Source organism: Vanellus vanellus (genome assembly GCF_965231255.1).
Source record: "Vanellus vanellus genome assembly, chromosome: 23".
Classification (NCBI taxonomy): Eukaryota; Metazoa; Chordata; class Aves; order Charadriiformes; family Charadriidae; genus Vanellus; species Vanellus vanellus.
The window spans coordinates 4,095,523-4,120,326 of record NC_138928.1 but is presented as its reverse complement, the minus strand read 5'-3'; the positions used below and the strand labels follow the sequence as shown (position 1 = coordinate 4,120,326).

At 60.0% G+C, this 24,804-nt stretch overlaps 2 protein-coding genes across 2 annotated transcripts; both read right to left on the bottom strand.

Moving 5' to 3' along the window:
- Positions 1-5,459: 5,459 nt before the first annotated feature.
- On the bottom strand, positions 5,460-8,320 carry OPTC (opticin; the record flags this gene model as incomplete). The annotated part of the gene is made up of 6 exons (XM_082494716.1): positions 5,460-5,716; positions 5,847-5,942; positions 6,086-6,288; positions 6,375-6,533; positions 7,507-7,642; positions 8,096-8,320. 6 exons carry the CDS (start codon positions 8,318-8,320, stop codon positions 5,546-5,548), a joined length of 990 nt encoding a protein of 329 aa, XP_082350842.1. The 3' UTR covers positions 5,460-5,545.
- A 4,320-nt stretch (positions 8,321-12,640) lies between these two features.
- Positions 12,641-24,746, bottom strand: PRELP (proline and arginine rich end leucine rich repeat protein). The gene is made up of 3 exons (XM_082494657.1): positions 24,684-24,746; positions 16,739-17,690; positions 12,641-14,882 (listed from the first exon to the last, which is right to left on the bottom strand). Exons 2-3 carry the CDS (start codon positions 17,673-17,675, stop codon positions 14,704-14,706), a joined length of 1,116 nt encoding a protein of 371 aa, XP_082350783.1. The 5' UTR covers positions 17,676-17,690; positions 24,684-24,746; the 3' UTR covers positions 12,641-14,703.
- Between the last annotated feature and the right edge of the window lie 58 nt (positions 24,747-24,804).

Below are 24,804 nucleotides of genomic sequence, written 5' to 3'. Positions count from 1 at the left end.
AGCATCCCTGCAGCCCCCCCACCTAAAACCAGGCCCCACTGACCTCTTCACTCCGCAGGAATTGGGTTAAGCTGGGGGGGGTGGTGGTGGTGCCCCCCCTCTCCTGGAGGACACGTGCCTCCCGTCGCAGAGCCTTTCCCAGGCGTCAGGGCTCCTGTTGACAAGACCTAACGCAATGTTGCTAATAATAGCTGTGTTTTGGTCGCATCTCCCATCCTGGAGCAGCTCATGGGGAGGAATCCTGCGGGCTCTGGAGCGGGGAGGAGGAGGAGAGCTGGGAAAGCCCCGGGGTGCCGCGGGCACCCCCAGCCCTTAGGAGACCTGCAGTGGGCTGCAGGAAGTGGGCTGATTTTCCATAGGATTATTTTTATGGTAAACATTCACAATTTGGGGGGAAGGGGATGAGAAGAGGGAAAGAATGTGTCTTCTTCTTTCTCTTCTTTTTGCTGTGTGTTTCCTCCTCCTTTTTCCAGTGGTGAAGTGGAAAATGGGGAGATGAAAAGCCCAGGCAGGTTTGGGGTTTTTTTTGCCCCCCGCTCCCCCCCCCCCCCATTTCCATTGTTGAGTTTCCCTGAGGGGGGCTGGGCAGCTGTCTACACCCTGGTGATAATTCATGAACAGCGCTTTCATCTCCAGAGCCCTCGCAGCTCCCATCTAATGAATCCCAGCACTGGGATCCTTAAAGAAAAAAAAAAAAACAAACAACAAAAAAAGAAGGACAGATCTGGAAACTGAGCCGCAACACAGCTCTCCTCGGGTGGCTGCTATTAATTACTTCATTAGAGTTAGGGATGCATAACCTCTTGGACCCTGAGGCACCAATCGGGATTTCTCCAGACAAGCTGCTGTATAAATGTAGGCAGGAAAATGAGTTTCTGGTCGGTCCGGGGGAGCCAGGTCCCCGCCAGCTGCCGGGGTTGGGGACAGGGAGTGGGACACATCAAACCTGGGCGAAGTCCTGCCCCGGTGCCGGGCGGTGGGAGCTCACTGAGGGCTTTGGGGGCGCTGCGCGAGCGCTCCGGCCGTGAGCTGCACAAACAGCCGCCCTAAACGATGGCACGCTAAGCACAAATGGGTGCCTTGAGCCAACAGCCAGTTAAGTGCTATAAATAAAGCTGTTATCATCCGTGCCTCACTCGCCGAGCAAGATGGCCCACAGCACTTCCTCCCCAGCAGTGTTTAAGGGTGATTTCTGGTCCGGAGGAGGCGAGGAGCTTGTCAGCATCCACAGTTCAGTGGCCTTTCCCCATCCTGTCATTGATTTTGCACTTGGCCAATAAATCCAGTGGTTGTCTGCCCTGGGCACGGGTGGGGGACAGGGCTTGAACAGACACGGCCACCATCCTGGACAGGGAGCCCTGTGTTATCTCTGTGGCCTCTTCCCAGCTTGCCTGCCTCCTAGGAGGGCTGAGCCTCCATCCTCCTCCTCCTGCTGCTCTGATTCCTTTTCCAGGTGCCCAACCCCAGCCACGGCTGACCCAGTCCCCCTAGCCCTGCAGTGAGCTGCTTGTGCTGCCCTGGCTGAGAAGCTGCAAAAGGACAGAAAAGGATGGCTCTGTCCCCAGGTGGCAGCCTGGGGACACGGCCCAGCGTGACACAGGGAGCTCCTGGTCATGCTGGTGGGAGGACAGCAGAGAAGAAATCTGGGTGAAGAGGGGGGAGCAGGAAGAGGGATGGGCACGGTGATGGGAGAGGAGTTCCTTATCCACCGGGGGACGAGGACCTGCGGGAGGAAGCCTGAGCAGAAGAGGATGGAGGCAGCTCATGGACAAGCGTATCAGCATGCTGAGTCCCTGCAAGGATGTCACACGCTGCCCCAGCTCCTCCTAAATCAACCCCAGGGAAGGATCATGCTCGGGTCATGCTCCCCAGGAGACAGAGAGGCAGAGGAGGGAAAAGGCTGCTTCCGAGACTTTCCTGTCCCTGTTTTGGTGCCGGTTCATGATGCGTGTCCGGGGCCGGGAGGAGAGCATGGAGGGGGAGGGCAGGATGGAGGAGGAGGGGGGCCCATATGGAGATGCTTCTCCCAGAGAGCAGCAAGATGCTGAGCTGGCGTGAGATCGGGAGCTCACCGAGACGTTGGCTGTTAGAGCCAAGCAATCAATATGTGGAAATCCAGCCCAGGCGAGGAAGGTGACCTTGAGCAGCAGAGAGATGGAGGGAGGAGGAGAGCTGCGCGAATTACACACGGAGACGATCTCTGGGTGAGGGAGGAGGGATGGAAGGAAATGAGAGGGACAGGCAGGACGGGAGTCCTCTGCTCGGTGGCTGCAGATCCTGCTGTGTGTCCGGGGAGAGGGCAGCTGTGGATCCAGCCGGAGGGGCTGAGAGGAGGGAGCTCAATGCCCAGAGTCAGTCTGCTCCTCCCTGTCCATCCCTGCACACCCTGTACCGAGAAGGACGCAGCTCCTTGCACGTACAAAACAGTCTGGGAGCATCTGCTTGTCTCATCCCTCCCCTCCAACCAGGGCTGCTCCTGGTGCTCCCCCCATCCCACATCATTTAACTGTCTCCAGCCACGGAGCTGCCACCGTTTCCCCTCACAAACTACTTTGAAGCCCCGCAGCTCCTGCTGTTACTCAGCAAACGCTCCCGAGATCAGAGCCACGCTTTGCCTTTGCACAGCTCCAGCTCACGGCTTCTAACATGGGTCCTGCGCTAATTCCTCTCTCCGGCTGCTCCGCTCCCTGCCCTGCTGCTGCCCGGCCCCGTGTGCCTGCAGCGGGTCCGCTCCTCTGCTGGCCCTGTTTGCCGGGCTCAGGCGGTGCCCGCGGCAGGCTGGCAGAAATGGCACCTGTATCTCGGCAGAGATGCTCAGACCCTTACACGCATATACGCATGGGACAGGCTGTGCAATCTTATAAAGCCTCCGCTACGGAAATGGCTTTAAAATGCAGGCAGGTCCCCGAGGGCAGGTGGTGGCCGTGCCCCGCGGGAGCAGCGTAAGCCCAGGCGTCAGCCGGGAAGAGCTGCAGACATCAGGGGATGGAGAGGAGCCAGGACTCCCAGCTGCCCAGCCACAGCCGAAGGGACATGGTGCAGTGGGCAGGAAGGGTGATGGAGGGGGTGGCCGGGTCTCGGACAGGCTGCTGAGCTGGGCTGAGCTGGAGCAGGACTGTCCTGGTGGCAGGAGGGCTCAGCAGAGCCCTTCTAATGCCCACTGCCACCTCCAGCCCCGGGGAAGGCTCTGTGCCTCCACACCAGCTTCAGGGCAGGATCCATCCAGCCCCGCTGAGGTGCTCCAGGACAGCCTGGGGCAGCCCCATCCCCATGGGGGGGATGAGGCACTTCAGCTGGGTGGGAAAGGGCCGTGGGACCAGCGGCAGGAGGGGGTTGCTTTTCCCTACATGATGCTGCAAAGGCGGCCGCTGGTTTCTCTCCCCTTCCCCCTCGGCAGCAGCGAGGACACGAGAGCACCGTGAGAAGACACAGCGCTGCACCAGCAGAACGGCAGAGCGGAGCCCCCGGCAGCCCCCTCCCAAAGACAGCTCCAGCACAGCCCCCTCCGGGGCTTTGGGGAAGACCTTCAGCCCCATCCCCTCCCCTCCTCCCAGGGCTGCAAGGGGACCTGAGAGCCACGCAGGACAGGAGAGCACTGCTGAATCTCAGCAATCCCCCAGCAAAGCCCTCCCAGAGCCACCCCACTGCTCGTAGAAAAGTTTGGTTTCTGCAAAGCCAGCGGTCCCTTCGCCCCCAGAGATGTCTCCCCACCTACCTTGCTCTCCTCCCCCACGAAGCAAACCCTTCTCTTCCCTCTGCAGCTCCTTTGAATCCCTCCTCTGCCAACACCGAGCACCTGGGCTACTCCCCAGCTGCGAGGGCATGCCCGTGAGACGCGAAAACCACCCCAGAAAGGGAGGGAAAGAGCAGAGAGGGAGTTTGCAGTGCGAAGTTAAGGTCAGGCATTTCCCAACACTCTGCCTTGCCATCTAGTGGGACGAACGCGAAGGACCGGGGCTCGCCGTTGGGAAAAGTTGGCCAACTCCATCCCTCTGGAGCCGAGCCTGGCTCACAGCAATAGTTCATCCCACAGGAGCAGATGAGATCACCGGGGGTAAAAGACTGTGCGAAGGTGTCAGAAGGATGGATGGGGAAGGAGGAGAGACACAGGGATAGACAGACAGGGGATAGATGGATACAGCTGTTTCAAGGATGATGTGACAACAGCAGTAATAAATCCTAGCATTTTAGATCTAGCCTGAAAGAAAAGGCTGGAATGGCTCCAAATTCCCATTTACAAAGGGCTCTGGCTTTTGGGTGAATGTCATCCGCATCCGAGTTGGGTTTTGCATGGAAAAGAAAGGCAAAGGGAGAGAGGTGATGCACGCACACAACATGCTCTGTGCCACTGGCTGCCGGCACGCTCGTGCCCATGCTGTGCCAACGAGGCGTGAGCACCCAGCGGCGTCTGCAGCGTGCCTGTAGATGAGAAGCTGGATCTTCTTGCGAGGTTTTCTCCAGCTGCCTTAATTTGCCTCCCTGGGCCTGGAGGATGTGGGCTGAGCTCAGTGGTTTCAGTTCAGGATTTTGGATTCTCCAGGGATGTGTCATCCCTCTCACGGTATGCGTGTTTGTTACATGTGTATAAAAATATAGAGGATGAATACATTATATTTAAAATATCTCACCACTGGGCAGCTCTTTTTGGGTGTTGAAAGCTGGGATGATACAAGATATTTTAACTACCTCTGAGTGATTCTTTCCTGCTGGACCTGCGACCGTTTTGCTCGCAGGCTCCGGCGCTGGTCCAGCCTTTCTCTGCAGCTGAAGCAGACCCAAACCCAGGGACACCCTCCCCCTGGACAGAGTTCATGCTGGAGACCCCACTTAATGCCAGGACAGCTCCCAGTCCCAGTGGGGGTCAGGGTTCCCCCAGAGAAGGGACCGTGGGGCTGCAGCGGGTCTGGGGTGAGGTGATGGAGGACTCCAGTTGCCCTGTGCTGAGTTTTCCCTTTGCATCCTCTTTTGGAGCACATGGGGACAGCCCGGCTGTGGCCACAGCTCCCACCTGGGTGTGCAGAACTCCTCCGGAGCCACAAACCCACCTGATGGAGCTGGGGACAGCTGAGGGGACAACTCGACCACACAGGTCAAATCTGATGTGGCCAAAGCATCACCTCTCTGGAGCAATGCAGCTCCCAGTCCCTGGCCAGGAAACCCTGAACGCAGACATGGAGGGGTCTTCCCAAGGCCCCGGGAGGGAATCGAGGAAGAAGTGGGGCACGGGGAAGTGTCCGCCTCTGCAAAGCAGCATGGTTCACGAGGCAGCCACTGGGCTGGGGCTGGGCAAGGGCTTTCCGCTGCTCTCACTGTTGAAAATAAGACACTGAATGCATTTTGAGAGTCTTCATTTTATTAAAGCTGCCCACCCCCTGCTCTGTTTGCCTCAGAACTGAGTTCACCCCTCCACGGAGGCTCAGCTCCCACCAAGGTTAAATGCACTTGCCCTAACCCCGCATTTTCCATGGGGCAGTGGGGTCCAGGATGGGGGCACAGGAGGTCTGGGGATGCTTGCCCTCAATTCCCAGCGTTGGGGCCGTGGGGCTCAGAAGAAGTGGCCCGTGGGCAGGCGGGGCAGGCAGAAATAGGCATTGGGGAAGAGGCTGAGGTTGATGGGGTTACCGTCGAGGCGGATGTCCTCCAGCGCCCTGCGGATCTGGCTGTGGTCTTGGCTGTCGCAGAACGTGTCCTCGTGCATGGTCTGGATGTTGTTGTTCTGGCCGGGGAGGCAAAGAGCAAAATCAGATTCAAAGGAATGGGGAGGAGGTGGAAGAGGAGGAGGAGGAGGTGGTGGTGGGCTCTGCTAGACTCGGGTACAGACAAGCCTGGGTCGGGGCTCGTCTCACCTGGAGGTGCAGGGAGCGCAGGCTCTCGGGCAGCGGCGCTGGGATATAGTCCAGCTGGTTATCGGACAGATGGAGAAACTGCAGCTGCTTCAGGTCCTGCGGGGAGAGTAGAGAGATGAACCTCCCTGCTCCCAGCCCCGCTCCAGCCCTCTGCATCAGCCCCGTTACCCCTTGGCGTGAAAGGTTTGGGCTAAAATCAGCCTGGATTCATCCACCGGGCCGGCAGCCCCAGCACCCACCCGGAAAGCTTCGGGCTGGAGGCCGGTGCTGGGGATCCTGTTGAGACGGGCATCCAGCCGGACGATGCTGCGGGGCAGCTCGGGCAGCGCCGTCAGCCTGTTCTCAGGCAGGATGAGCTCCTGCAGGCTGGGGAGCAGGCGGAAGGCGTCCACGTCCGCCCAGGAGATGAAATTGCTGGTCAGGTCTATTCGCTTCAGCTTCTCTGGTAGGAGAGGAGGGAGGACATGAAAAGAGACCTACACAGAACCGCTTATTCCCCCCGTGCCGCATTCCCTTGCCTCGACGTACTCAGCCCCGTGAAATCGCTGGCCCGGATCGTGCCGATGCGGTTGAAGCGGGCATAGAGGTAGGTGGTCTCCGGTGGCAGCAGCGGGATGTGCTCCAGGTCGGCATCGTCACAGTAGACGGAGGTGCCGATGCAGAGGCAGAGCAGGCAGCTGGGCAGGGCTGGGGGTGCAGAGGCAGCCCGTGACATGGCGTGGCGTGGCATGGCACGGCTCCCCCGTCCCCCCCAAAGCACCCCAGCACGCAGGGAGATGGGAGGATGTGCCCACCCCTGCCCGTGCTGTGGGTACACGGAGCCTTTAGCACCCAGAGCCGTCACAGCCCCGGCACCTTCCTCAGCGAAACAGCCCAGGGCACTTCGTCAAGGGAAGGGCCAGAAACTCCCAGCCAAAAGAGCTGCTAATAAATGAAGATGCTCAGGGCCAAATACCTCCCGCGGGAGAGGGGGAGATGTAAGGTTGCCAAGCACAGCAGTGTTACACCCAGGACTCACTTGGCCCCCTTGATTGTTTTGTTTGGTTTTTTTTTTTTCCACAGAAGGAAACAGAACAAAAGAAAACAGTTTTGCATACAGCAAAACATCTGTCTTGGCTGCGTGAGGGTCCCGGAACGCCGGGCAGGGGCAGCAGGAGGGGTACAGCCGTGTCCCCCCCCCGCACGTGCTCCCTCTCCTCTCCCCCAGCGCCCGCGAGACTCAGCATCCATTAGTGGGGGAGTTCAAAGCAGCAAGGCAACAATTTCCCTTTGCCTCCTACTTAATTTGTCCCAGTCCAGAGTGACAGAAAATGAATAAAGATATTTATCCCTCGCTACAGGATTTTAATTGTCACTAATCTAATTGCTACTCTGTCCGACTGTCGCAATGCCTCTGCTCATTAAAATGTTGCCGCTTTGCTGGAGCTCTTGTTTCCCAGAAATGTCTCGCTGCAGCCCTCCTGCCTGCTGTGTGATAAGGCGCACCCCCACCGCCCCGGGCAGAGCAAATAACTGCTGCTGTCTGCTGGTGGCAGAAGGATTTGCTCCCTTTTCCCCAGAGCACCAGCCCTGCCACCCGGGGGGAGCTACGGCTGCATCCCATGGGATCCAAACCCCGCTGGCTGCACCTTTCCACTGCACCCGGGGGGTCCGCACTCACCCTGCGTGGGGATGGGTGCTGGGTGGACAGGGCCGGCGATGGTCACAGGTTGCAGTTTTGGGGTTTCAGCTGTGGCACCCAGGTTTGGGAGAGCCGCGGGGTCCTTGGGGCGAGGAGCCAGGGTGCCAACCTCGATCTGCAAACACAGCCTGGACGTGAGGGCTGGGGCGGCCAAGGGAGTCCTCCCGCTCCCCTCCAGGGCAGGAGGCACTGGCCAAGGGGTCAAGGGCACCGGGCAGATCTTGCTGGAAAGCCAGCTCCTCCTCGGAGAGTTCTCCTAGCTCAGGGTTTCAGAACCCCCCTCCCTGTTTGCCCAGAGGGATGCAGGAAGCCTCATGTCCTAGCTTTCGGCAGCGATGCTCTGGCCAGGTTCTGGCAGGGGACAAGAAAGCTGGAGGAGGTCGGGGTCAGGTAAAGCCCTTCCTACCACCAGCAAGAGGGGTGGAAGAGCCCCCAGGGCTCGTAGGCTTGTGCAAGAGGCTGGTTCTCCAACTGTGCCCCATCCATCCCTTGGACGGAGCCCCTTTCTCGGGATGCACCCGGGGAAGACCTGCCCTGCATGCCACGTGCTCTCCTCCACCCCCCTCACCTTCGGAACAAGGTCACCATAGTCGTAGAGCTCCTCGTAGTTGCTCAGGTCAAGGATCTCGCCGTAGTTGTCCAACGTCAGGTCGTAGTTGTCCAGGTCCAGGTTTTCATAGAGTGCAAGATCAGCTTTTGGCTTCTCTGCCTTCCTCCTCTCCCCCCTGGCTGGGACTGCCCAAGCTGCCCCCAGACACAGGCTGGCCATGCCCAGCCAGGCCAGGGTCCGCATCCCGCGCCTGCCCGGGGTCACCGCTCCCAGGGCAGCACTGGGGACCGCGGTCCGGGGGGTCACAGGGATCCAACGGGGCCGGCAATGCAGGGCAGGATGGGGCCGGGTGCCCTGAAACGGTTGCAAAGCGGTGAAAACGAAGCGGGACGGGAAGGCAGGACCGGCACGTCCGCCGCAGCCAGCCCCGCTCTGCAGCCGTGGTGGGGACCGCGGCCACCGCGGGGGGACAAATGGCCTCCGCCCCCGGCTCCGGGAACATTACACTGTCCCTTTTCTTTTCAGCCCATTTCACGCTCGGCTGGAGGGCTGTGCAGGAGAGGCCCCACGGCCGTGCCGGGCTGCCCTCGCTTCCCGGCTTTCCCAGCCCCGAGGAGGCGGTGAGGGAGTTGGGAGGTGATGAGGGGGTTGGGGTCCTGCTCCAGCCCCTGAGGCCGGTGGGTGAAGCTGGTTGCCAGCCCAATAAACCCAGCAGCCAAGCAAAAACGACCCCAGGAGCCCTGGCACTCTGCTGCTCTCCCCTTCGGTCCCCCTTGCTCCTACCCCTAAGTCCAAAGCCCGGAGATGCTGTTTCTCAGCCTCCAGCATCCTGGACAAGCCACCGCCGGGGGACTGGAGGCCACAGGGGTGACTCAACCCTGAGCACAGGGGTGCTGCCTGCACGGGGACACCCCCGGCTCTGCAGCCCAGGCAGGGTGCCCCTGGCAGCCCCCCACCCAAAACCACCAGGGTCCATTCCTAAAGGGAGCTCGCTCCCACCTGAATCTGGCCCCTGCACGTGGTCCCCAGCGCCCACCACACGCCCCGGTGCCTCAGCATCATCCCCCCAGCCGGCTGCACACCCCCGCATGCACCCGCAGCGGAGCAGGCGGAGGGACCGGGCACCCAGCAGCCTCCCGCGCATCTCTCCCACCCCAAATGCAAAAGCAATGACCCAGCCCAGAGGTTTTGCACCCCAGACTGAGGATGCTGCTCCCTAATTTCTGCTCATTTCCCACAGATCAAACCTTTTTGAGTGCAATAAGCCCCTCCCTCCCCCCATCGCTGGCTCCCAACCTTCCCAGCCCCACAGCTCACCCCAGCCCAGCGGGGCTCTGTTTGGCACTGGAGGAGCAGGAAGAAGACAGCATGGACGTACCCCCTTTCCCCTCTTTTCGGTGTGGGAGAGCCCCGTTCTGCTCCCGTGGGCTGGTGCACTGGCTGGGGAAGGGCTGCCGGGCTTTTAACACATGGAGAGGAGGGGGGGCTGCACAGAGGGGCTTGGCACAGTGAGGCAGGATGCGGCCAATCAAGCTGGCAGCCCCCCACTGGGACATTATATTGTCCCCAGGGGTGAGCCAGCCCCAGTGGTGGCTGTCCTCCAACAGCCCAGGCTGGTGTCTGGGACTGTGGGGGACGGGATGGGGAGGATGCTGTGCCCCCTGCCCTGGTGTCCCCATGGATGATGGGGACATACAGCCCTGGGCAGAGGGGACAGAGCCAGCTTCATCCCTGTCCCAACCAGCTCAGGTCCTGCCAAGCCACAAAGCGATTTCCAGCTGTGGCCATCCCCAGGGATGTGGGAATGGCAAAGCACCAGCCGCAGCCCCCCCCCTTGCCGATAGGGGTTTCAGTTGGGTGGGACCCCAGGGCCCAGTGAGCACCCCAGCCCTGGGCAGGGTGTGTGGGGGGGACCTGCTGCTGCCCAGGGTTTGGGGGTCTGCACAGGCCCACCCCAGCAGCCAGATGGATGGTGATATTTGGCTCGTCCGCCCCCATCGCCTCTCGCGGGGCTCAGCGCCACTCGCCCCTCTGCGCACTGTTGCTTTGGAAACGTGGGGCCGGTTTGGGGAGGGGGAGCTGACGTGGATGGGGGGGTAGCAGTGCTGCTCCCCCCACCGGTGTAGGATGGGAGACATCCCCCATCTCCCCCTGTGTGCACCCATTTGTCCTATGGCCAAGGGGGGCTGCTGGACACCACCCACATAGGGCTCAGCTCAGGTGGCCATGGCCCTGCTTCATCCTCTGAGGGGGGGAATATCATTGCCAGGGATGTGTGCTGTGGGGTTGGGACACCCCAGGGCGGGCAGGGTGGGCATGACAGCCCCGTGGGCTGCTCGCCGCGCTGGGCAGCCTTGTGCACACACAGCCACCCACTGCCGTAAAAATGTTCCTCTTTCTCACAGGCAGATCACAGCCCACGCGCTCACCCACCCGAGACATCGCACCCATCTGCCAGTGCTTGCTGGGCACAGGGGGACACCCCGGCAGCCCCCCACCAGTGGGCACAGACCTCGGCCACGCACCCGCAGCCCCCTCGCCCCCAGCCCACGGTCTCCCCCCTGCCAGGGCAGCCCCAGCCCCTCTCTGCACGGAGCAGAGCAAAGGGCCGCCGCTAATCTTCATTAAGCCCCTCATTAGGCGGCTCGGCAGCCACCGTGATGGAGGCGATGTGGCAGCTGGGGGGTGGCATTACAGCTGACCCGCTGCCTCTGCTCCTTGGAGGGGGCTGCAGGCGCTTGTCTGGGGTCGGCTGCCGAGTTGTGTCCCCCCCCATGGGAGCGGGGGCTTTGGTCCAGTGTGGCTGGAGGGGACCCGGATTTCAGATGGCACCTTCTGCTCCAGCCTGGGGGGAGATGGGGGGCCACCTCCTGCCCGGCAGCTCAGCACGGTGGAAACTGCTGCAAAGCAAAAGCCTGAGCTGGGGCTGGAGAAGGTCCCCGGGGCAGCGGTGTCCCTGGGGCAGCTGCTTTGCTGCCCTAGAGGAGCAGCCGGTGTCCATCCCCATGCCCACTTCTTCCCTGGTCCCCAGCAGCAGCTCTGCAGCCGCAGCGAATGCCTGCATGGATGGCATCACCCGAAGGGTCTGTGCAAACCCTCACAGCCGGGGAGGTCCCTGCTCAGGCACCCACAAGTGGGGTGGGGTGGTCACCAGCTGCAAGAGGGCTTGATTTGAACCCACTCCTCCTTCTCCAAACTGCCTCTCATCAGATCCAGCTGCTCCCCAATGGGCCCATCACCTTCTCCCCACCACCAGGACGACCAGACGCATCCTGCTGGGGACCCTCCCTTTGATGTCCCCCTGGCAGCCCCACTCAGCCCCCATGAATGAGGGGTTTCCAGCCTTCCCCGTGACCCTGTGACACACACGGTGGAGGGGAGCACTTCCCACGCTGCCAGCCCAGCTCCTGCTCCCAGGGCAGAGAGAAGAAACAACCCCCCCCTGTTTTTGCAGTGCTCGGCTCCCCCCGGCAGACAGGGCTCACTTGCCCGGGGAGGCAGCAAGTGAACGCACACCCGGGAGTGCACGATTCACGTCCCGATCAAAAAATACAGAGATTTTCTTCTCCGGCACAAAAAACCATAAGGGGAACTCACCGCCTGTGCCTGCTCTGCACACACACACTCACACACACACACACATGCGCGCATCCCCCTCCTGCCAGTGTGCACGCTCCCGTGAGCAGCCCCACGCCGCAGCCCATGCGTTCGCACCCGCGCCCACGGCCGTCCTCCCGCTCCGCTCATGATTCACGCGGGGAGAGGAGCAGCAGCAAGAGGAGATTTTTTTGAAGCTGAAGCGATGGGCAGAAGAATTAAGTTGCTGCCTACACCCGTTCTGCTCGTGTGAAAACACGCGCGCACCCCACACCGCAGCCCTGGGGATGGATCCAGGCTCACTGCTGTGGGTGGGAGAGACGCCTCCCCCCCCTGCTGCCCCCACGCACGCCCTGGAGCCCCTCCATGCTGCCCCCAGGGTAAACTCACCCTGGGGACGTTTGTCCAGTTTCCCTGGGAGCACCAAGGTGACACGGGGGCAGCTCAGCCCGAGTCCACACAACCTGCCCCGACACGCAGCGCACGCAGCCATCGGCTTCTCCCAGCCGGCTCACAGGGATAACGCCCATCGGCTGCAGCCACGAACATAGGAGCTGCAGCCGAGATTGGGGTCTCTCAATTAGCAGAGGTGCTCGTTAAGACAGGCACATGCTCCATAAGCCTGCCCACCGCAGGCGTACCTGCTGCTTCGACGCTGGTGCATCGGAGCATGCGGAGATGCTTTTGGCTTGGACCAAATCCAACCTCCTGAAACTCTGCCAGGTGGAAGGGGAGAGACTCACAAGCAAGTCCAACCCAGCACCACCGGTTCAAGAGAGGGCACGCCACAAACAACCCCCGAACCTGCCAGCCTCCCGCTGCCAGGACCGCCAGGGTCTCCCGAGCTCCGACTGTTGGGAAAGTTGGCCCCAAGGGAGGAAATCTGGTCCTGAACAGAGCGGAGGCAGCTCCCGCGCAGCGAGGAGGATGAGGATGGATCAGAGAGAGGCAGGTCCAATCGTGGCGCTGGGTCCCTTGTGAATCATTTTATTTTCACTGCTGCGGAGAGTAGGAGTGAAAATACCATTAAGTTGAAATCAGTCGAGAACTACATATGTCTCTAGATATATCTGTACAGTCTACCAGTATATATACACATTATATATAAATATATACATAGGGTCTCCGGGTTTAAGGTTGAAACCTGTTGAACCCAATAAAGCCCACTGTAGGAAGACTTTGAGAGGAGACTTTTATCATGAGAAAACAAGCCTGAATTAGCACAGGGGTTTAATGAACCTTCCAGTGCTGGGAAGGAGGGAGCGCCCAGCTTGCGGGGTCACTGGTGTGTCCCCAGGCTGCGGAGAGCATCCCTGTCCCGTTCCCAAGGAGCGGGACACAGTGCGCGTCTATGCCCGTCTCTGAGAAGGGTCAGTTTTGGTGGCTGAACACAAAGGAGGTAATGGCTGGTTTCTTTGGTTTATTGTTTTAATGCTTATTTCAGTTTGATTTTTTTTTTTTTCTCTAACGCTCGACCTTAAATCTAAATCCTGAGAATCAGGAAGAGTAAAAGAGTATAACCCCCCCTAAACCCGGACACCCTATATATGCAGGTACAGCTATCGGAGAGGGAAGCGATACATGTGAAAACAGGGAGAAGGGGGAATAAAAATAGCTTTTCCAAAAGAGTAATTCTTCCCTTTTCTTTCTCATTCCTTTTTTTCTTAAAAAAAAAAAAAAAAAAAAAAGCAAAACCAGTCATGTGTGTTTGGTTCAAGAAAGCAACAGAGAGTAAAACTTCCAGGAGATGGGAGTCAAGGCAGGAGGGCAGAGGGACGGTGAGAGCAGAGCGGAGATCTCATGGGTCAGCCCAGCCCTGGCACAGCCCGGGTTTACACCCGCGTCCACATCTGGCCCCAGGTACCTAAATACAGGGGCGAGGGTCCCCCCGGCATCGCTGCAAAGCAGCTGGCTCTGCTCTGCCCCCGGGGGGGGTCCCATGCCCAGGGCAGGTCGGTGGCATCGGGGTCCCGCAGGCTTTGGGTCCTGCCTGCGCTGGGGAGGGCAGGGTTTAGCGGGAGCAGCAGAGCGCGGCCGATGCGCTGAGCCCCATATCTCCACTGCGCCGGGCGGCCGGAGGATGCAGGATGCGGCACCGTGGACTGATGCTGCCGGGGGTGGTGGTGGGGGGAACCTGGAGGGGGAGTGGAAGCTGGGGAGGGGGCTGGTATTGCAAAGGAGGGTGTGTGGTGTATCGCTGCGGGGAAGGTGGAACCCACCCCGGGCGCAGCAGAGCCCAGTTCCCGCTGCAGGACACCCTCCCCACTCCCTCCTGCCGAATTCACACCGCCACGAGGGAATGAGCCTCCAGAGCAATGCGGAGCCAAGGCCGAAGCCCCCCAGGAGGGCCCGGGCGGGAGGAGCGTGTCCCTCGCCCGGGGCCCCGGGACGTGGCTCTGGCCACGAGGTGTCGTTGCCGGTCCTGCCGGCCACCCTCCGCCCGCACGGATCCTGCTCCCCCGGCCACCCGCCGCCCGCACGCCCGGCTGGCGTCACCCTGAGCCCCAGCCCAGGGCATCCCTGCTCCACCTCCATCACCGGGGATTCGTCCCCAGGGACACCACGGGCTCTCCGGGTGCAGCCACCCAGAGCAATGATACGACCCGAGTCCTGCGGCGAGGTGGCCCCTGGGCTCCCTCCTCAGCTCCGTCCGGAGATGCTTTTGGCTTGGACCAAATCCAACCTCCTGAAACTCTGCCGGGTGGAAGGGGAGAGACAGTGAGGGCAGAGAAGGCAGAGCCCACAGGCAGGGAACTGGGGCGAGCGTGGCAGCCACCCTGGGCTGATGCTGCGACCTGGGCTGGCTGCTGTGACGCGGTGCTGTGCTGCAGACAGTGGTCCCCAAGGATGCACATGCCACGCGTTTCCACAGCCGCTGCAGGGGAGGAAAGGGGGAAAGGCAAGAGGGATGGAGGCGGGGTGTGAGCAGGGGGAGAGGGAGGCAAAGAGGGTCCCACGTGTCGAACAGCGATGGGGGTCGAGGCTCTGTGCAAAGCCAAGTCCTGGGAGAGGCGCGCTGCCGGGCAGGGCTAGAAAACCACGGACTGCAGGAGGCGGAAACACATCATCAGGTCCAAAGGGATGGGGGGTTTCAGGAGGTTCCCATCCAGCCGCAGGTACCGGAGCCGGGGCACGCTGTCCAGGTCAGACGGGGAGAAGTCCTGGATGGACATCAGCGAGGTGGGGCAGATCTGAGTCCCGTTGATTTCTGCAGGGAGAAGAGGAAAAGCAGGATGGAGGTTAGAGAAAAGGGAAGGCAGAGAGGGATGCTAGGCACCCCCCTCCCTGCCTGCCTGTCTGTTGAACCCCAAAATGGGATTGCTTTGCTACTGAGAGGAGAATCCCCAGCCTCTCCCACAGCCCCAGCAAGAGGAAAATCTTGCTTTTGTTCAGAAATGAAGTAGGTCACGTTCAGCCAAAGCGCAGTGAGGGATGCAGTGTCATCTGAGAGAGAAAAGGGATTATTTCAAACATGAAACCTGCCGAGCCAGCCCTAAGCCTTCAAAAAAAAAAATCAAAACATCAAGGAAACCTGCTCCAGCACCGTTACGCTGAAGATAACGTCAATAACCGGCTCATTGCTCGCTTCTAGATTTCCACGTGTTTCTCCCCACCCCAGGGCTTGTGTTACGGAACATAAACCCGGGGATTCTTATGTTGTTACCCAACTCCAGGGACTGAAACCTTAGAAAAGCTGGGACAAGCTGGGACATGCTGTGCACGGCCAGGTGGCACCTCTCCATGGAAAGCCCTAGCAGGACCTGGGTACCAGTGTATGTGACACCAGCAGCAGTCACCATCCTCACTCCAAGGTCCCCCTGGGCTCCAGTTTGGTGTTGTTGAAATAAAATGTAGATTAACCAGCATTTAAACCAGACATTCATCACTGCATCATTGTTCCCTGGGAACCACCTCTGGTCACCCCCCGAAGAGAAGGGATGTGGCTTTGTGAGGGTTTTGTCCCCCTCCCTGGCATCGTGTCCCACACCACTATTAGCGCTCGCCTGCAGAGAGCAGCTCTTGTCATCCCTCCCTGGCTCACGTTCAGTGCCCGGTTTGGGCAGGAGCCGACCCGCTGAAGCTGCGCTGTGATTTTACAGCCCCTCTTCAGCAGCCGATCGCTTTTGGCATATACAGCCACGTGCCATCACTGCACAATTAACGCTGCAGCATGGGAGCGCTTGTGTTCCACCACTCGTGGGGACCAGCGTCCTGCTCGGCGGCTGCTGCTTCACAGGTGAGTAATGGCCTGGGGGGGGGGACGTCCTGCAGCCCCCGTACACCCCACTGCAGCCAGAAAGAGAAGAGCCCAGCACACTTTTCCCGGCGCACATGGAGGGTCTCTGGCAGGAGCGCCGCGTTCTTGCTCCCCTGCAGATAGCAAGGAGAGCTGGTTGCTGGACCTCTAACAGCAGAAACATCTGGGGTGACCAGAAATGGGTCACTGTCTTCTTCTCGAGTGTGCCAGCTATGTTTACACATTCCACAGGCCAGCACCTCTCCCATGAAATTGCAGTGCTTTGCCTGGAATGGTGTGAAACTGCCCCGCTTGGTTTGCCAAGGCAACCTCCATCACAGCCCTGTTCTCCCTACTCCTTCTCCTGCGAGGCTCAGCTCGAGAGCTAAGCTGGGTTATTTCTAACCATCTTGACTGCGTATTTGGCATCTGTTCTTAAAATATGTGCACAGACTCTCCTTTTAAAATATCCCTATTTCTGAGCCCTGCTGGGGAAGTAACTATTTAGATGGCAGGTGGCCCCAAAGAAGAGCTGCCCATGACAACGAACAAGAAAACCCCTGCAGCGCCAGGGGGAATTGAGCCCTGCTCCTCAGCTGCCACTCTTACCCTTGGGCCATTCTTCCCCACGTGCAAATCCATCCCCCTTGGGGACTTGTTTACCTACAAAGAGCCCCCAGCTCATCTCACCACCGCATCTCCTTTTGAAGAGTTCACTTTCCACTGAGTGAAAAATGCCCTTTTTCAATGAAACGCTCGCCATCCCCAAGCCCACCCGCTCCCCCGCAGACCTCGCCACGGCCTCCCGACCAGCAAACACAACTCACTTTCAATGGAGTTGTTATTCAGGTAGAGATGCTCCAGCTTGGGGCTGATGAAAGGAACGTTGGTGAGCTTGTTGTGGGCCAGGTGCAACACCAGCAGGTTGGTGAGGTTGAAGGAGTTCTTGGGCAGCCCCTTGTCAGAGATCTGGTTGTAGTTGAGCCGGATGAACGCCAGGTTGGGGAACTCCTTGAAGTAGTCACTGGGGATGTCTTCAATGTTGTTCCTGTCCAGAAAGAGCTGGTGGATGGCACTGGGGACCCCGGGGGGCATTTTCCTCAGGATGTTGTGGGCCAGGTTGAGTTGCATGAGGTTCTTGAGTCCCTTGAAGGTGTTTTTGTTGAAGACCCCATCGCTTAGCTTGTTGTGGTGCAGGTCCAAGAGCACCAGGTTCTCCAGCTTGTTGAAGACCCCAGCAGGGATCTTGGAGATCTGGTTCCTGCTCAGACGCAGCTGCTCCAGGTTGGGCGGCAGGAAGGCAGGCACCTCCTTGAGCTGGTTCTTCTCCATGTAGAGGAAGATGAGGTTTTCCAACTTCTCCAGGACCCGCCTGTCCACTTTCCGGATGCGATTGTTGTCTAGGTTGACCCATTTCAGCCCCGTGGCATTCCTGAAGGACTCCTCTGGGAGGTCGTCGATGAAGTTGTTCTGGAGGTAGAGGTAATGGATGCGGGGCGGGATGATGGGGACCTTCCGCAGGTTGCGGCTGTCACAGTAGAGGGCGGAGGGGAAGTCTGGGGGGCAGTAGCATTCTCGGGGGCAGTCGGGGAAGATGGAGGGGGGACCCGGCGGCAGGGGCGGGGGCAGCTCTGTGGGCTCGACGGGCTCGACGAACTCGGGAGGTGGGCGGGTGGGTTTCCGGGGAGGCTTCCTCCGCTGCCCGCTCACCTCCGAGATCAGCACAAGAACAAGTGGGAAAAGCAATCTGAAGGCCACCTTCATGGTCCAGATGTTTCCCTGAAGGAGGTAACAAGGGGAAAGGGGGGTTAGGAAGCACCTGATTTAGGTACCGCATCATCTCCCATCTCCCCCATCGCTGCAGTCTCTGACAGGCAGGAATTTACCCCACATCCCTGCCAGTAACCTGCTATTTTTCTCTCCTTCCCCTTGGAAGTTATCTTTAAATCCAACCCCTCTCTAGAGCATGAGTCACTGAGATCCCCTCTCTCTGGCTCAGCTTTATGCCAGGAGAGGGATTGTGGGCTTTTTTTCATTCGGTTTGGGTTTTTTTTTTTTCACACACCACCTGCAGCACTGCCCCGCAGAACCTCCCCCCCCCCCCAACACCCCTGTGCCCTCTCCCCGAAGGATGGATTGCCCCTTCAGAGGCCGTGATGGATTAGGCTTAATTTTGCACTTGAGCCAAAAAATCAATGATTCAGGAGCAAATTGGCTGAGCAACAGTATCAGGAGGCCAGCAGCAGTTAGCAGGGCAGCAAAGACGGATGGTCCTGTGCTTCAGGGACACGGCTTTAATGCAGAATAGCCCATTTTCAAGGGCATTTGTAATATTACACATGGGCAGTACCAAAGGTGTTTGGCTATACGTATCCCTGTGCTCCCCAAATAACTGATCCATCACCTTCAGTCCCACTGCAACGTGCTGGGCTTGTTATTTGAGGAGAGTCCCAGTACAAGTGGGAGATTTGGAAGGATCCGGTGAGGTCTCTGCTTGCCCCTAGCCAGAGAGTTTCTCCTGGACATCAGCCCAACACCTTACGTATATCACCTCTCCCTCTTCTCTGGGTCGTCATCAAACCCACGGAGGCTGCCTATCCCATCTCTGCCCTCTCTGCTGCTGCCTGGACCAGCAGCAATCACCCCTGCAAGCCTGTTGCTGGTAGCTCTCCAGCTGATGCCTCGGAGGATGGAGGGATCCAGCTTGTTGCAGACGAGCTCTCCAGAAAGCCCCATGCAGAAGGTGCTTTGGATGCTCCAACACTCCCCAGGGCCAGCTGGAGCAGACCAGGCTGTGGGCTTCCTGGGCAGGCAGCAGATACCTCGAGGTGTTCGCCAGGCTTTCCCGGTGGCATTTGTCACCCCAGCAGGAACAGAGCCGAGCTGGATGCACAGTGAGGCAGATGGAGGAGCTCGGCAGAGGCAGGGTGGGAAAGAGAGTCAAGTGAGACGAGACAGGGAGAAAGATGGGAAGGAAGACGAGGAGACTCGGAGGAAGATGGATCTTCCGGGGAAATGGAGCATCTGCCATGGGAGCCAGTGCTGCTGGGTTGGAAGCGTGGGGCAGAAGTCTTTGGTGATGCTGAGAGAGTTGGGGGTGTTCAGCCTGGAGAAGAGAAGGCTCCGGAGAGACCTTAGAGCCCCTTCCAGTCCCTAAAGGGGCTACAGGAGAGCTGGGGAGGGACTTTTTACAAGGGCACGTAGTGATAGGATGAGGGGGAACTGCTTCAAACTGGAAGAAGGGAGATTTAGATTAGGTATTAGGAAGAAATTTTTCCCTGTGGGGGCGGTGAGCCCCTGGCGCAGGGTGCCCCAAGAAGCTGTGGCTGCCCCATCCCTGGAGGTGGTCAAGGCCGGGTTGGACGGGGCTGGGAGCAACCGGGGCTGGGGGGAGGTGTCCCTGCCTGGGGCAGGGGGTGGCACTGGATGGTCTGTAAGGTCCCTTCCAACCCAACCCATGCTACGATTCTACGCTGGAGAGAAATCGGGCTCTCCCAGCTCATTGCTCTCTCCCATGCAACACGGCGGAGCAGAGTTTGCCGGTGCACAGTGCTGCTGTCATACCTGGGGGGTCACTGGCAATGTGGGCACAGCCAGCCCAGCTCAGCTCGGCTCAGCGTGCCCGGTGGGAGCTGCACACAGGCTGGGCTGAGCCGGGCACATCGTGTTTGCCTTTGGGCAGCAGCAGGGAAACGTCCCCAGCCCTCACCCGACCAGCAAGCGGCACCGACCAACTCTGCCGGGGCAGCCGCTGCCACACCAACCCCTTTTTTGGCTACAGCTTCCCACCGGGTCCACATACCACCCAGGGTTGCCCTTAGGGCCCCCTGGATGGACCGCTGCTCCCGGGGCTGCCCGGCTCCCTTTGAAGCCATCCCACGCATTCCCGGGGCTCCAAGTAACTGACTTTCTCCAAGAAAAGATCCTGTTCTCGCCCCCCCCTCCAGGCCCAGCCTGTTACTTTCCTTTTTGTCTCGCTCTGCTCCCATCTGGCTCTGTTTAACCCTACAAGCCTCACATGCCTGCTGGTTTCAATCAGAGCTCTGGCATCTCGCTGGGGGAAGGGAGGAACGGGGGAAGAGAAGTGGGGCCCGAGCGCTGCCAGATATTCAGCTCAGCAGTGCTGCAGTAAGTCCCCTTTGGGGATGTATGTGCGTGCTTCTGTGTTGTAAGAGCTCAGAATCAACGGCGGGATGCAGAGAACGGACAAATTCGTGACAGGGAACAGCTCTACGTGCCGTCCCCTCCCTGGCCCTGCAGCACCCCGCTCCTTTCCCAGCCACATCCCTCCCTCCACGTGGCTCTCCCCCCCACCACCTTGTCCCAGACCTTTCCATGGGATTTTGTCTCCGTTCCAAAACTCAGACCTGGATTTTAACACCCACAACGCCCCGGGGGGAGCGGCAGGGGCTGAGGTCTGTGTTTGGCCCATTGCAGAGGGGAGGAGGCAGCTGGGACACGATATTCCAGCCAGTACACGCTGCGATCCGGGGCGTTTGGCTCCCTCCTCACAGGGCGATGCTCAGCTCAGGCCACCCAGCAGCCGCCCCGGGCAATGTCACAGGCAGGGTGGGGGACAGGGCGGAGCTGTCACCCTGTTGGTCTCGGGAGCTGGCTGAGCTCTCAGCCCTTCCAGGAGCAACCTGGCCCTGCACAGCCTGCGCCGTCCCCTCCGCGTGACGCTTTAACGTTGCAGATGTTTAGGGACTCGGCATATAGCCGAAATAGTCAGCGAGCCAGACATTCAGGCTGCAGAGCGGCAGCATCGTGTGGCATTTGTCAGCACAGAAGGAAAGTGTCGGGAGGCAGATGCAGCCCCTTTTATCCGCTGTACCGCCTGCAACCCGCTGTCACATCCCCATGGGGACCGCCACAGCCCCTCTGCCCATCGCAGCCAGGCTGGCAGCGCTGCCACCACCCTTCTCCTCTGCCGGTCCCCACCAGCCTCTCCCCGCAAAGCTGCAGCTCCCCGCAGAGGCTCTGCCTGCCGCCCTCCAGCCTGCTCGGGGAAAGCAGGACCCAATTCCAAGCAATCCGTAGGAAACCAGCTCCCAGCCAGCGGTCCCCACAACAGCCCTGCATCCAGAGTAACGGGGATGCAACAAGCCCGAGGCCACCACAAGCTTCACAATTGCCTCCAACACGCTGGAAGGTTCAAAGCCAGCTCTGCCTGGACCCAACACAGTCGGCAGTCTGTTCTCCATCTAGTTTCATGCAGTTGAATTTACTGGCGTGAATGCAAGAAGCCAGATTTCAAAATCCCACACCCTGACTCTGCACACGCACCGGGTGCCGAATCCGCGACCGGAGCCACGGCGCAGCGCCCGCTCTGCAAACGCTTCCACTCGACCTTTCTCACCGCTCCCCGATGGACAGGGCAGCTCGAATCCCAGGTACCCCCAGGGAAGCCACGCAACTGGAATAAAGTTAAATCATGAAGCAATGAATGCATTCAGGAAACCAACCGCCTGGTGTGGAGAAAAGGCTCGATTCACGGGCAGAAACAGTTCTGACACCTCCTGAGCTGCGGGCTGAGCTGAGCAGCTTGGCCGGGGTGCAAGACCGAGGCACCCAACAGATGCCAGCCCCAGGTTTTTCCCAGAAAGAGGCAGCTGCTCCCTCGGTCATCCCATTACAATTGACAAAAATTCGGCGCAACAGCTGGAAATTCCAGCCCCAAATGCCACTGGTGTTTGCTTTCCACATAGTTTAATCTTCCCTGCATCTCGCTACCCCACAGCTCCCAAGCAGCGCTCGCTGCCAGCCCCGCGACCGGTGCCAAGGGCAGGCAAAAAAATCCCAATCTCTGGGGCAAAGAGTGAGAGATATAAAGGTCACGGGGGGATTTGTCACGGGCAGAAGTCCCAACACTCTCCCTTGGGTGCCTCCTGCCCTCCCCGCCTCCTCTCGGCAGTTAGACACGCTGAGAGCAGCAGTTGGCTCTGCATGGTTATCACCGCGGCATCGGGTACCCCTCCTCCTGTGGAGAGGCAGGAGGGATAAAGGGAGCTTGTAATTTTGGGAAGAGAGGGGAAAGACTAGATGGCCGGACCAGGGATCCTTTCCAGCCTGCGGCCCGTAACCCCGCTAGCTCCCTTCACAGCTTTCCCACTGGGCTCCCCAATTCCCATCATCCCTGCAGCCCCCAGGCTGGAAAAATGCTCCCACCCAGCCTCGGAACCTGCACGTCGGAGCAGAACAAGGACGCCAAGCTAAAAGTAACCGAAAGGAGCCAGCAAAGCTCCCTCGTCGGCTTCCCTCCGTGTCCAACCACCACAACAGCCCTGTCCCGTCTCTGCAAGAGTCGGAGTCTGCTCAGCTGTAACTGAGACGGGGACCTCTTTATCCAGCGGCGCTGGAGAGCCGGGAATGGTGGAAAAGGGCTAAATACAGCGCAGGGCTGTCCTCCGAGGGGAAGGCAGACACGCTGTCACCCAGGCGTCCCCAGGGTCCCCTGGGGAGCAGAGCCCTGATGCAACAACCCGCTCTTCTCGCCCTTTCCCTGCACTTTCCCAGGGAGCAGCGGAGCCGCAGGCAGCCGGCACTCAGCCGGGGCCACCGCCGGGGCTCAGTCCCCACCGTGTTTCTTCTTGCGGGGACAGTGCTGTGCCCACCCAGGGGATGGGTGTCTCAGGGAACCGCACCAGAGAGCGGCTCAGACACGCTCCCGGCCTCTCGAGCAACACTTTTGGGCTCAGCCCTAGACACACGGATGGCAGCACACGGCTGCTGCCTTCCTCTGCGTGCCAGGAGCGTTTCCTCACTGTACCGCAGTCACCAGACTCGTTGCGAAAGGCTCGTCGCGTTCACTGCTCCCTCCAGCAACCTCCTCCCGCAGCAGGGGCCGTGGGAAGCCAGCCCTGGCGGAAAACACCTTTCTGCTGCCTTCTTCCCATCAGCAATTCCTCCCTCCTCCTCTTCCCCCCCTGCGTGTCCCAACCCTTCCCAGGGCTGCTCCGGGCTCAGCCCGCCCGCAGATCTCTCTGCCACACACCGTGGAACTGGCTGGACACACACACACAAAAGCAAATCGAAGGAGAAAATGCTGCCAAAGCGACCACAGCCCGGCCCCCGAGCCTGCCCCCACGCACACCCCGCTGCCCCCCCAGCAGATCCCTCACCCTGGTCCCCCCCACAGCTCCGCTTCCTCCGCGGGTGGGAAACCGCTCTGATGCCTTATCAGCTGCTGCTGCCTCATCCCTCCCTCCAGCCTCTTCCCGAGGGCAGAGGAAACCTCCCACAGCTGCACTTTTATCTTTTCCCAGGTGGAAACACTCGATCCCTGGCTTCCCCCGGGGGTGGAGCAGAGACACCCAGCACCCCGCATTTCTGCTCCACGCTGCCTGTCCCGGGCTGGCCGAGGAAAGGGTGCTTTCCTGGGAGGCAGCTCGCGGGATGCCGTCAGCCGAGCACCACATAAGGCAGGCCCACGGTCGCAGGCTCCCAGGAAAGTTTCCAAGCCCTCACGTGCGACATGCTCTGCGTTCAGCTGCCAAGGGGATGAATTTCCACTTTCTGCCCGGTAGATGCTTTTCCTAAAACTCTCAAACAGGCAGGGAAGGGCAGGTTTGGGATGAGTCTCTTCCATGCGACAAAACCCTTTCCCCGGGACTTCAGTGGACGTCACTGCCCCGTTCCTTCCTCCCATCATCTCCTGCCTCCGCCGGAGCAGAGACAAAGAGCCGGGACCCACACGGCAGCTCTCCCCACAGCGGGGTGCGGGGAGGGGGCTGCACCCCTCCTGGAGCAGAGCTGGCTCAAATCTCGGTGATGGAGGCAGCAAAAGTGGTGTTACGTGCCCTGGGAATGGTCTGTGTGGTCCAGGCACGGCTCTGCCCGCCGGGCAGGAAAGAAGGGCTTTACCACCTACATTTTGGGCAGAAAACCAGCTTGCTGAAAACTGCCCCTGAAGCGCTGAAGTGCTGTGTTGCTGCTCTCTCCCACTTCGCTCTGAAAGCAGCACGATGCTGGTCCCCTCTGCGGGGCGGGGAAACTCCCGCTCCCCACTCCGGCAGGGGGACGAGGGGCTGCGAACAGCCCCCCTCCCACCGGAGCAGCCCCCCCCCCCAGCCCATCTGCAGATCCAGCTGCAAACAGGAGCCCGCGCTCAGCGCAGGGAAGGCGCAGTGACCCGATGCTACCGGAGGTTCCCTGGTAGCGGTCCTGGCTCCGGAGGTGTACGCTCCTCTCTCAGCATCCCCCTCCTCCTTCCATACTGTCCCTGCTGTTTTCCAAGGCAGGGGACAGCCCTGGGCATGGCTCGGGCTGTGCAGCCCCCCCCCGCCTTCCCCCCCCCCCCCGGCACCCCCAGCTCTGCCTCCCTGGCTGCGGATTCAGAGCCAAGCATGAGTGGGGTTGTGAGCGTGTGAGAGCACAGATCGGTGCTGGGGGGGGGGGGGACGACGGGGACACAAGGGGGTCCCACGGAAAGTGCCTGGCAGCAGCTGCAATGCTATCACAGACGGGACTTTCCTCTGACTTTGCAGCAGCCCCCCCCCACTCCTCCAGCCCAGCCCAGCCTGCCCCGTGCCGAGAAAAACTCTCCTAACAAGAGAAAAAGGAAGGAACAAAGACTGCAGCTGCTGAAGAACAGAAAAACCAACAAGAGGAGGGGAGGGGGGAAAGAAAAGAAAAAAAAGGAAAAGCAGATGCTGCTTTGCATGTAAGAGAGGCCGGAGAGGGCAGGAGCATCGTGGACCAGTTCAGCGTCCTGGGTCGGAGGGTCAGGCAAGGCGAGAAGAGCGTGGGGGAAAGCACCTGCCCACAGCTTACCTGTGTGCACCTCTCCCTCCTCCTGCCTCTTATTAATCCCCAAGACCAGTTTCTCTCTGGCTGTCTCCCTCCTCCTCCTCCTCCTCCTCCACCTCCTCCTCCTCCTCCTCTCGGCTCCACC

Coding starts and splice junctions, on each gene's coding strand:
- PRELP (XM_082494657.1), bottom strand. CDS start 17,675: ATGAAGGTGGCCTTCAGATTGCTTTTCCCACTTGTTCTTGTGCTGATC. Junction 14,883..16,738: donor GAATAACAACTCCATTGAAA/GTGAGTTGTGTT, acceptor TTCTCCCTGCAG/AAATCAACGGGACTCAGATC.